This window comes from Plecotus auritus (assembly GCF_963455305.1).
Source record: "Plecotus auritus genome assembly, chromosome: 6".
Lineage (NCBI taxonomy): Eukaryota > Metazoa > Chordata > Mammalia > Chiroptera > Vespertilionidae > Plecotus > Plecotus auritus.
In genome coordinates this window covers 61,638,613-61,651,379 of record NC_137773.1, presented here as the reverse complement: position 1 = coordinate 61,651,379, position 12,767 = coordinate 61,638,613, and the positions used below count along the sequence as shown (strand labels likewise).

Genomic DNA, 12,767 nt, shown 5'->3' with positions numbered 1-12,767 from the left:
TCCAATGAAGACATTAATATCTCCAAACACTTGCTTGGAACATTCATCTGGTCAAATTCTCTGTATCTATATTTTGTTTATTTGCCTTTTTTTAAAAATACCCCTCTTTACTCCACCTAGAAAAGAACATTCCAAAGGAAGTTATACAGCTTAATGATCCATGTAAATTATTGAGAAAATACCAATGCATGCAACAACTTTTATGACAAATGAATATTTTTCACATTCTTTTTATTGATTGATTTTAAATCCTCACCCAAAGAGTGAGGATATTTTTTCCATTTGATTTTAAAGAAAGTGGAAGGGATAGAGATGGGAAGAGGGAGGGAGGGAGGGAAGGAGAGACGGAGGGAGGGAAGGAGGGAGGGAGGGAGGGAGGGATGGAAGGAGAGAAACATTGAAGTAAAAGAGACACATTGATTGGTTGCCTGGGCTGGGGATGGAACCTGCAACCCTGTTACATCCCCATTACTGGGAATTGAACCCAAGATCCTTCAGTCAGAGGGCCGATGCTCTACCCACTTAGCAGCACTGGCCAGGGTTCCAATCTATATTTTCATTGGACAGTACAGCTCTGGAGTTTTGTTTCTAGCACCCATGAAATCCCTTTTGCTGGGGACAGTTGGAAAAGGAGGAACTGAGTGCTTAGACATGGAAAGGGAAGTAATGAGATAACAGAGCAAGAAAATCTTGGGGGAAATAAAGGAAATCGGATCACTATATCTATGACCCAGACCAAGTTCCCATAGGGAGAGGGTGGCTGAGAGGTGCTGTGGAGAAGGTCCTCGCCGGCGGAGCTGAGGCTGTGTAATCAGCCTGTGTTCAGGAAAGGGGAATTCAGTCACACCACATAGCTACGGACACCAGTTCACACAACAATTTGCCAGATGTCTCTCACATCAAAGTTACTCTGTGGCCATAATAGAAATTGAAAGGCAGAGATCAGCAACCCTTAACTCATAAAATGAGGAGGCGACAGGAGAGAGCACCAGCCCTGGTGGAAAGGGCTCTTTCTATGGCAACAGGGCAACCCGATTGCATAAGCACTTCGTGAAGCTGTCGGAACTGGAGCTCCTACCACTTTCTAGCAGGAAAGGGACAGAAAGTAACTGTACAGGTCTGTTATTGCTAGTTTAAGACCGAGAAAGACACTGATTTCTTCCTTTAGCATACTGTCTATATTACTTTCTTTGAGTGAATGCAAAAATACTGTAAGGGCTTTTATTAAGTCACTTGAAACTATGTTGTCCCAAAGCTATTATCTCATAAGATTTTAAGATCCTTAACCATGACTTCTCCTGCAACGAGGCATAGCTAGGCCTTAACCCTTCAGGTTGGGAAGGAATTATTGTTTCCTTCTAAAGTATTGTTGGTTATCATTGCATTGAGATCCTCTTCTGTGGAACCATGTGTTTGTTACTATACTTTTTTAAAAAATATATATTTCTTTATTGATTTCAGAGAGGAAAGGAGAAGGAGAGAGAGATAGAAACATCAATGATAAGAGAGAATCATTGATCGGCTGCCCCCTGCACACCCCCTACCGGGGATCAAGCCCACAACCCAGGCATGTGCCCTCAGCTGGAATCGAACCTGGGACCCTTCAGTCCGAAGGCTGATGCTCTATCCATTGAGCCAAGCTGGCCAGGGCTGTTACTATACTTTTAATCAACACCTGCTCCCTTGGACTTGGAGGGAAGGTCATCTTCACTCCTCCCACTGCCCTAGTTGTAAGGTGACCCAGGCAAATACTACACAGCAGTAAAAAAGAAGGGTCTCTTAGCCTTTGAGACAGCTGGAGGGAACTTGAGAGCATTATGCTAAACGAAATAAACCAGTCAGAGAAAGACAAGCATCACATGATCTCACTTTAGGTCTTTATATGTGAAATCTTAATAAAAAAATAAACCGACAAACAAAATAGATCCAGAGACATAAAAGCATGGAACATACTGTCGAATCTCAGAGGGAAGGCAAGGGTGGGTGGGTGGGTAGGAAGCGATTAACCAAAGAACTTGTATAAATACATGCATAACCCATGGACACAGACTATACTGTGGTGAGGGCCTGGGCTGGGGATGGGAGGAGGGCTAGAAGGGGTAAATAAAGCATATATATATATATATATATATCTCCAGGCAAATCTTGAAATGATGAAGCTGCCACCTGTGTTGGAATTCCTAAGTCACATCACAAAAGATCTGTACCCTCTAAGTCTACAAACTCTCTACCTTTACATTTCTATCTCAAATTAACATAGCCTAAAAACACCCAGAATAAAATTCCTGAGACAGACTACCCAACTCCTCTCCACTCCCTTCCCGATTGAATCAGACCCACCCAGGCCCACTGCTAATATTGAGACTGTTGATAGATATAACAAACCAAATATGCAATGATTAAGATTTAGAAATTAAATTAGAGACTAATTATTTTACTTTTTTAAAAAAAGGTCTTTCTCTTTAAAAAGAAAGGGGGTTCTAATAGAGAATCCTATTGTATTTGAAATATAATGCAACTTGCAAAAAAAAATTTTGTCTAATACCTGACAACTATGGCATAGTAGCAAAAGGCCTCAAAACTTGAGGTTGATTCTTGACTCTATCTCAAATATTTTCAGGTAAGATAAAGTATTTGAAAGCATTATGTAAAGTCTGAGGTCTAAAGCAGGGATTCTCAATGTTAGCTATGTTACAGTTGTTATCTACATAGCTCCTAAAAAGCACTTCTGTGCAGACCCCACCCAAGGCCACCTAAATTAGAGCCCTTCAAGAGAACTCACATATCAGCCTAGTTTTAAATCTCCCCAGGTGATCCTAATCTATATTTAGGGCTGAAAACTATTGCTCTGTTAAAGAGGTTTGGAATGTTACCTGCCCAATGGGATACCTGGGGTCCAGAGAGCTTCCAAAAATATAGCTGCACAGGCCTCATCCCCACAGAATGTGATGTAATTGCTGCCCAGGTCCTTATATGCTCAGCCCAGCTTGAGAACCATTGGTTAGAATCAGCTTGTCTAAGGACCTCGATCTTAAGAAGCATTTGAAGACTCTCAAGAATTACTTTGTCCACTTAGCACTGAGTGGTAAAATTTTAGGGAAATTTAGAGAATTTAAAATTTTTTCATTAACAAAAAGGCAAACTACACCAATCAATGAAAAAAAAAAAATCCCCCCAAGTTTCTATTAGATACTGTGGCAGGAAATATTCTCCTAGCTGCAACACTCCCACTGCCCCCCAAATGCCACATTCTTATTTTTTTGTCCTGCTGTTTTTAATAGAATCAAGGCTAGAGATTCCATGGATTTTGGCATTGTGTCTCTGTTCTATGGTCTCTACTATGGCATAATGGGGAGAGACTTTGCAGAGATCTGCTCGGATTACATGGCTTCTACTATAGGGGTAAGTGTTGCTTTTATTATTTGTAACCACTTGTGGTACATGGAGAAATGGTCTATTCTGACACCATATTTGCATCCATTTTCAGAAATCAATAAATCTTTCTTGGTTCTCTCAGCCCAATTGCTCCTTGGATTCTCCTTGCACCAAAAATTGTCTTTGCTAATTAATTAGAAAATATATTTCTCCTTGATATAAAGTCGTTAGGAAATAATGCATCTTTTAAAATAAAATATACCAATTATTTGGAAGCAACCATATCTAGCATACTCCAATTTGCCATAATTTAAAGGATTAAAAATTCAACAATACCAAAAACCCATTATTTTTGCCTACTTCAAATAAAAGTCATATTTGATGCAACTAAAACACTTTAGAATCAACCATTGTTTCAGGGTAATACTCATCATAAAGATCAGTTATTGTTATATAGCATGTAAAGAAGTAAATAACATAAAAAGTGTGTTAAATGTAATTCTGACTGTATATTGTTCCCTAGAATTAAAAAAAAAAAATCCCTAATAGTTCAACTCTCTTAAAAATAAAACTCAGAATGGACATACTTGCTGGTTGGCTGGATTTCAGAGTCAGATATTGGGAGCATCTATCTGTGTCTGACACATGCACATCTCTTAAACATAAACCAAAGCCTGCCGGGCAGACCCAGTGGTTTCAGGAATTCTCAGCCATGTCTCTTAGTACACGGCCGATCTGAAATGGAAAATCTAGTGTGAGTGGCAAGAATGAACTTCTGAACTGTTCTCTCTCTCCATTTATGGGGCAGGGCTAAGTGGATATTATCTTGATTTCCTTTCCACCCATCTCCATAGGCTCTATCTTACCCTTTTCCTTGAGCTTGGAATCCAGCTTCTGTGGTAAAATGCTGGAACAAGATACCTTTTGGGATTCCTCTGCCATGTGTCATCTGTAGGCCAACTGCCATTCTGATAAGGCTTAAAGTCAACAAAGGAGGAAGCATTTCCACTCCCAGTTCCTCCAACAAAAACCAGAAACCATACCCCTTTAAAAATTCCCAGGGCCTCTTGTGCTTGCTGATGGGCAAAAGAGGAAGAGAAGAGTTGTATGCCCCTCTTGTCCAGTGGGTCTGGAAGGAGAGATTTAACCTAGCAAGACAACCAAGTCTTGAAGCACCAACTTTCTGGAGACTTCTCACCTGATCACACCCATCCTCTGTCATCTTCACTTCAGCTACCAAATACATAAAGACAATGCCTCGAGCCATTGGGATAGCCCCCAGTGACTTGAATTGATGGTGTATGCATGTGTGTGTCTCTGTGTGTGTGCACACAGGCATTACAATCACATGAGGATTAAAAAATATAGAGATGCCTGGGTTTACTCCAGAGCTATGAATTTCTGGGTAAGCTTAAAAGCTTCCTGTGTGATTCTGAGCTACATCCCTGAATAGAAACTGTTCCTCTTGAAGGATTCCTTTGTCGGAAGATTAGAGTGGAGATTATACTTAGCAATGTACTTTGGGCTTATTTGGGGTTCTGTGGTTGTTTGTCTGGAAACCTCACACAGACTAGCATCATTCCTATGGGAAAAAGGTGTTTCAAGTTCTAAACCAACAAGGAAGGAGTATCCCAAAGCCTGGCAGTGTCTTCCCTGTGTTCAGAGAATGGTCTGTGCTCTCCTGTTCAACAATGCTCTGTGCATTTCTCCCAACAGTTCTACAGCGACAGTGGGATACCCACAAGGAGCTTGTCAGACAGCATCTGTGCTGTCTGTGGACAAAAAATCATTGTGGAGCTCGATGAAGAAGGGCTCATTGAAAACACTTACCAGCTTTCCTGTAATCACGTGTATCCTTTTCATGGGAAACCATTTGGTCTTCATGAAGCAATACTGGGAGGCACATTTCAACTAATCTGTGTTGGGTATGGGAGATGGCAAGTCAGGTAAGACTATCTCCTCACCTACCCTCCTTCCTCTCCTCCTCCTATCCCCATCTCCCCTGCTTTGCTTAGTTCCCGGGCCTTTATCCTTCTGCCCATCTTCCTTCTTGAGAGTTTCTGATCATCCCTGCGAATAATTTACTGCTAATTTAAAGTGAACCTTCTGCTCCAGTAATTTCCTTTTTAAAAAGGAATTTTAGTGCCACAGGGACAGGAAGGCTCAGCACCTGTATAGGATGCTGGCTGGACCGCTGGTGAAGCCATAAGTGAACAGGTAGCCAAGAAGGACCAGAGAAAGAAGGGGGTTAAGGGGTGAGAAAAAGAGTAAAGTTTCAGGTGCAGGGAGGAACGTGGGACTATGCGAGTGGAGCCTTGTGTCTGAATCTCACAGGACCAAGAAGGACAAGGTGTGTTTTGCTTTGTCATCCTAGGAAACTGCTTGTGTCATCGGTGTCAATGGGTGCAGGCAAATATCAGCTTTGGTCCTGCAAAGAGGATAATGCCACAGGCAGCAGGACACTGTAGATTACAAAAGGAGGAACCAAAATGTTAGCACCCAGTTCTTGGACCATTTGGCTCTCCTACCTATGAGTTCTGCCCCGAACAGCCATCTACTGGCTGAAGAATCTTGGATGTTATGAACCAGTCAAGCCTGGGCCTGGAGACCAGCATTCTCTGGGAACCCCCAGTAACTACTGAGGAGAACCTCAATATGTGGAAAGACGCCAAGATCAAGAGCCCTGAGTGAGGCAGCCTGTGCTGCCTAAGCATGTGCCTCTGGATAGCAAAGTTGTGCTTGGGCTGGCCAACAACCAGTATTTTAACTCTTTTCTAAGTACATAATACTTTACTTTATAGTGTAATATCAATTTTACAATATTGCTATACACTCAGTTCAAAGCTCTGGCATTATGAGGCAGTTAAACCATCTGCCTCTTGCCTGCAAAGCCCACCTACCTCAGTCAGTAAGACCCCAGATGTGCAGCGCTTATGACTCAATTCTCTTTAATCCAGACAGATTACACTTATTCAATCCTGAGAATAAAACACTGGATCAGATGCATTTGAAATGTAATAGGAACCTTTGCTCCAACATTTAGGCCTTAGCATGTTAAGGTAAGAAACAAAGACATCCCATATGGAACTTGATGTTGGTTTTTCAGTGGGATACCTTTCCCAAAAAACTATCATTCTTAATAGAAATTTTCCAAGTCTGGCTGTAGTTTTAAATATGACTTACTTTTCAAATGTTGGAACAGAGCCCCTGCTGCCTTTTGCAGGTGGAAATATTTTCTCTCTCCACCTTTAAAAGCCCTTGGGAATCGTTGTACATGTGTGCATATGTAATCCAAAATGCAGTTATCTTTAAATTTGCTTTGCAGGGAGTATTATTAATGGCCCATTTTAGCATGAGTCATATTAGCCAGAAGCAGGCAAACATGAGTCCAATTAACAAGGCAGGGGCAGAGATCTGGGTCTTGCTCTGGAGCAAAGAAGCGTGGAGATTCTGGAGATGAAAGAGGATATTAAAGAGGAGGTGGACTTTTCAATGCTGGCTCCAGCCCTTTCAAATGAAGGGCCAAATGGGTTTTGCTTCAAATCTTTGTTATAATACACCACTTTATCTTCACCCAAGCATGTTGCAAAAGTGACCCCAATCCCAAAAATATAAAATAGTGGAAACTGTTAGTTGCACACAGATCTAATATTAAGGGATTATTCACACGGCCTTGATTGTCTACACCTCCTCGACCCTCCATTTGTCAGGGCAGGGCCTTCTATATCATTGCTATTCACATGGATGTGTGGTAGGCCAGGCAGTAAATCATGAGATCTTGATCTAGAAAGCCACCTTAAGATCAATGGCCATAGAAATAAATGAATCAATAGGATGGGTCTCTTATAGGTCATCATCCTACCCAAATCAACAATGTTGTGGAACCTGAGGAAATGTATTTGCAAAAGCAATTGGCTTTGAGTGTTTCACTCAAATATTCATGCAATACGTAGGCACTTAGGCAGAGAGGACAGAGATGAATGACATGTAGCATATGGTCCAGAAGAAACATGTGAGCAGACAGTCATGATACAGTGTGACACATAGTGCTGTGGGAAACAGGTTTCACTCTCAACTTTGGAGGCAAAGGGCCAGACTTTCTAGATAAGGGGATGTATACAACTAAATTTACAAATGCCTAGATTTATATTTTATTAAAAACAACCAGCTCCTTATCAGTAATTAAAAATATAAGAAACTAATAGAAAGATTTGTAAGTTTATGACCACAAATAACTTAAATTCATCTAAGTGCCTAAGACAAGTCTGATCACATATAGATAGTAATGCACAAGAGTAGAATAGCGGAATGCTATGGGAAATGCATGAGAAATGCACAGTAAGCTGGGCAGAGAAATAAAATGATGCATTTACATAAGATAATTACCGTAAAAAAGCTTTTTCACATTCTTAATCTAATTTAATTCTTGTGGGAATAAAGTGAGTCCAAGAAGCTTGGTAACTCCTCAGGGCCATAAAGCTATTGCAGCTCTGACTCCAAGCTCAGTCCTGGGTGGTCCACTGTCCTCCAGCATCTCCCTTAAAAAGTGATGTGCACAATCAGGTCATAACTGGCAGCCATTCTCTCACCCTCCACTACTCCACCCTACAGATGGAGTCATTTCCAGCATGTCCTCACAAAGCAAACCTTGCCTTTCATATCTAGAAGCTTCCCTAACAAGATGCCCAAGCTTTCATGAATTCTGCATCCGAGGTTGGTGTATTGTTGGTAAAAAGCAGACCTGCCCTTACTGCAAAGAGAAGGTTGATTTGAAGAGGATGATCAGTAACCCGTATCCTTTTAAAAAATAAGTTGTGAAACGTTATCTTACATGTTTCTGGTGTTGTATTTCTCCGTCTAAACTTTCATTATCTCCATTGTAGTCACAACAGAAAATTCTCTGTTTTCCCAAAACACCTACCTCATCAAAACCACTTACTGGTCTCTTTCCTTCCCTGCATCTGCTATCATTCTGATTAGGAACTGAAGTGCCAAAAGAGACATACTCTACTCTTTATATTCCATATGTTCCGGTATAAGGGCTTTAGTGGAAATGTGATGGGACATTGCAAAAGATAGGTAAATATATGGGAAAACGAGAGAGAGGGGGGGGGGGAAAGGGAGAGAGAGAGAGAGAGAGAGAGAAACAGATAGCTTGGAATTTTAATTTTAAAAGCCCCAAATGTGAACTAGAGTATGGAAAAGTATTTTTACGGTGTACCAAATTTTACTATTTCCAGAACTAAGTAGGGCTTTCTCCCCTGGATTTTGACTTTTTAAATTCCTTGCCATGCCCTCATTTTTTTCTTAGGCTAAACCCTAGGGATAATAATATTGAAAGGAAATGGAGACCTAATGGCTTGGTCGGCTTATGGCAGCAACTAGGATTTTTAGAGACACCAGGATCCCCATCTAAATAAACCCAAATGTCATTAAGGCACAGGCAGGTGATGGCCCCATCCAGATCTGACTGCAAACACTCAGTCCTCAGCCACTGGTTCAAGGCCGTAATACACGTATCTCTTTCAGGGGTGAATGGATTACAACATATCCCGCTTTAAGCAGGAGGCATTGAGAGGTTGGTATCAACCTGCCAAATACCCTCTCTTCTCAGAAGAGACAGCCTTTCTATACTTTCTGAGTCTCAGTCCCCTAAACTGTACAGTGCTAAAGCAGATACCGCCTGGTTCCCTGCCTCTCACCAACCCTAAATGCACTTTCAACAATGACTGCTAGCAGCAACCTCCCTCCCCCAATCTCTGAGGTTTGAAAATCCAAGAAAGACTTTCATGTAGGGCAGCAGAAGAGGCAGCACTGATGGGTCTTTGGGTCCCTAGAGCCTCACTATAGCAACAGCCACCAGCTCCATCCACAGGCCCGCAGCCACCAGCTCCATCCACAGGCCGGGCCTTTCTCAGTGAGTCCGTGTAACTCAAGCACAACCAAAGCTAAAGGTGTGTGATACTCCTTCCTCCTTCCTTTTCATCCACTCTCCCTGAATTTCCATTCTCGTGTGAGGAGACTGAGCCCAGAACCATTTTGGGTGAATAACTTATAAAACCACAGCTCCTAAATCTTTGTTTTAAAATGGGTCACAATGTGATCATAAGTGTCACCTTAAGTGATCATTAAGATAATAAGGAAGAATCGGTTTATTTTTATAGTCTTCTGAGAATAAACTTTTGAATATTGCAGGTGCTCTTTTTACTGAGACTAACTAGAAGAAAAAGCTACATGTGAAAAACTGCCTTCATGCATGTAACATTGCTATCAGAGATAGGATGTATGAAGTCCCCTCGGCACAATTTATCGAAGATACCAGGAGAGGGTACATTTTACCTGTGAACACAAGTTCCGCTTTTCAATATACAATGAATTTCCTCTGACCAGCCGCCCACAGGAAAGCCCAGAGCTGTTTTGCTCAGTTACCGCAGCTCCCATGACCCTTGGCGTCCAATGCTGCCATTCCACTCTTCCTCTTTCTTTCAGTACGTGACCCTGGCCTTTTATTCTTGTTTTAGAGTTGGGATTGTGGTATCAACTTTTATTATGAGAAATTAGGTGTCTTGGAAATAATTATAGCCAATGCTATAAAAACCATGCGTGGAGTTTTTACATGAGCACATAGAACTATGAAAGGAAATGTCCACTCACGCCATTGCTTATATTTGCAAATGATACTTATAAATATTTCTGCTCTTTGGCCATATACAGAGCAACGTCCTTAACTGAGATTTAGCTGGGAGCGAACACACATTTTGTATGGACAAATCCTGGATTGGCTTCGTTATTTGGTAGCCTGGCAACCCATGGTGATAGGAATAGTTCAAGGCATTAACTACTCACTAGGGCTGGAATGATACAGGAAGCAAGGTGTTGCATGTTGAAATGTTTTCAAATCCTTGATTCTAGATTGACTATTGATATTCGTTTTTTTAATTTTAGAGATGATTCTGAGAGTTTAGAGAACTAAATAAGATTTGGTGGTCTACCTAAGGCAATTTGTCTATGTGGAAAGAATTTAAAGAACTGAACAACAAAATAAACAAACGAAGCACGCTCTGCATCTTTCCCATTACGGTTGTTTTCTAATCCACACATGTGACCATCCCTCCTCTGATTTGGCTGATGATGATCTCATCTGTAGAGTGTTTCAGAGGTTTGCAAAGCACTTCTCACACAGACCATTTGGTGATAACTAATACCTTCTGATCAACTCAGCATCTTCAGAGAAGCCGGCAGAGTTGTTAAGTAATCTGCGGTTGAAGGATAAGGCCTTTTCTACTCTTTGTGCTTGTGACCACTTGGCCACTTTGACACCACTAAACCCTCCCATAGCGACAATTACTCCTGAAACCTCTAGATTAGGTGCCACAGCGCACTCAGTGGGCCAGAGCTATGCCAGGTTTCCTGAGTCTGCCAAATGCACGCAGCTTACCCAGGGGCTGCACTGAAGTGGAGAGAATCACTCTCAGTCTTTTGTGCAACTCTGTACACACACACACACACACACACACACACACACACACACAGTCACTCTGTTGCCATACTCTGCTTCTATTTTCTTCATAGCATTTATCCATACCTGCAATCATATCATAGATTTGTTTATTGATTGTCTTTCTCTCCAATGAATGCAGAGAATTTTAACTGTTTGTTTTTTCCCTACTGTATCTCCAGCACTTGGAGCAGTGCCTGGTATGTAATAGGCACTCTATAAATATTTATTGAAAGAATAAAATAATCCTTTGGCAGGAGGAAACAAAATTAACAGAACAGCAAAGACCAGTCAGAAAGAATTAACCCATGAATGATATGTCATACTCCACAAAATTAATTCATTTTAAATTACTGGTCATTTGTTAAACAGCCAACACTGTATACATAACACCAAACATCTACTCTGTAATATTTAAAGGTATTGCATTCATAAGAAGTAGAAAAAAGCACACACACTGTCAAAAATATTGGCAATGTACTTAATGCTATGCAAAGTTCCATCATAGTTTTAACAAAGAAACACACTAGGATTTTCTACCTGTTGGTAATTAGCCTTCGTGAAATTGCCCAGTGCTTCAGTGTTATGATTGGTTCAGCATCCAGATTACTAGAAGATTTAACTCTGGTTTATTTCTCCACTCAGCAAACATTTCAGCAATTCAATACTTACTACATACCAGGAATGTATAAGGGTTAAGGAGATAAAACAAGATTCTTTATTTTATAGTCTTGATTTTATTGACAAATAAGCTCATAGTTGGATAAAATACTAACTAAAAATTAGTTTTTCTTGTGGAAAAGAAGGACCCTTTAAATTGACCTCTGGCCCTAGCCAGTTTGACTCAGCAAATAGAGCGTCAGGCTGAGGACTGAAGGGTCCCAGGTTTGATTCCAGTCAACATGCCTGGGCTGTGGGCTCGATCCCCAGTAGGGGGCATGCAGGAGGCAGCCGATCAATGACTCCCTCTCATTGGTGTTTCTATCTCTCACTCCCTCTCCCTTCCTCTCTGAAATCAATAAAAATATATTTTTAAAAATAAATAAAATAAATTGACCTCTGATGTATTTGCCACTTATCTTCAGTGGACAGGTGCATAAAGGTAGCTTTTAGAACAATTTAGAACCCTGGGCAAGTCAGCCAGTATGAATTTGCTTGGAATTCTGAATGACCCTCAGAGTTCAGAAATATGTTAGATAATAGCTAAACAATCTCAGGAAAAAAAATAAAGATGCTATTTTTTTATGCAGTTTAAGTATTTATAATTGAATCCCAATTTGTGAAGTTATATATGCATATATATATAGAAAATAATACAATAATTAATAAATAATAATACAAGAATAAACTCTGTGGTTCCCATATGAATAACTGTAGACCTATTTTTGCCCACCACTGTTTATATATAAAATAGTAGAGACCTATACACTACCCAGTTATCTGTGGTTATCTGAAGGTACAAGGGTAAGAGCTGATACTTATTTTCTTTAATATAATTTTATCTCTTTTCCAAAATTTCTACAGTGAACATGTTTAGCATTCACAATCAGAAAAATAAAGATTCTTTTTAAAATATTCCTTCAAATCTATCGATGAAGTATTAAGCTATTTTTCTATTGCTGTGCAAATTATTGCAATTCAATCTAAGAGATCAAGTCCATGTTAAATGTATCTAGTCCTCATGATAATTAACATTGTGTTTAATGTAGGAAATAGAGAAGTAAAGCAAAAAGTCCATTATTGTGTTTGGTTTCTGCGGCACCTCCTCAAGTTTCCTTCTCCTGAACTTTTCCATGTTTTTCTTAGGCTAGCCACTGTTTCCTCCATAACACTCTCCTGGGAGTTTGTATGAGGGAGAGAAGTGTTCTGTGAGTGTTCCAGGGACTATAGCCTG

The 12,767-nt window shown here is 40.5% G+C and overlaps 1 protein-coding gene across 2 annotated transcripts in view; it reads left to right on the top strand.

The window, feature by feature from the left end:
* The window catches only part of RNF175 (ring finger protein 175), a 32,935-nt gene extending 21,028 nt beyond the window's left edge, over positions 1 to 11,907 (top strand). The window contains exons 6-9 of one of the 2 annotated variants that reach the window (XM_080673207.1): positions 3,282 to 3,402; positions 5,092 to 5,225; positions 8,066 to 8,167; positions 10,115 to 11,907. In XM_080673207.1, coding sequence (XP_080529333.1) covers positions 3,282 to 3,402; positions 5,092 to 5,225; positions 8,066 to 8,167; positions 10,115 to 10,235 — 478 coding nt within the window. In that variant the 3' untranslated portion in view covers positions 10,236 to 11,907. The remainder of the gene's footprint in view (positions 1 to 3,281; positions 3,403 to 5,091; positions 5,226 to 8,065; positions 8,168 to 10,114) is intronic. The other variant, XM_080673208.1, reaches the window with a different exon arrangement.
* Positions 11,908 to 12,767: the final 860 nt, after the last annotated feature.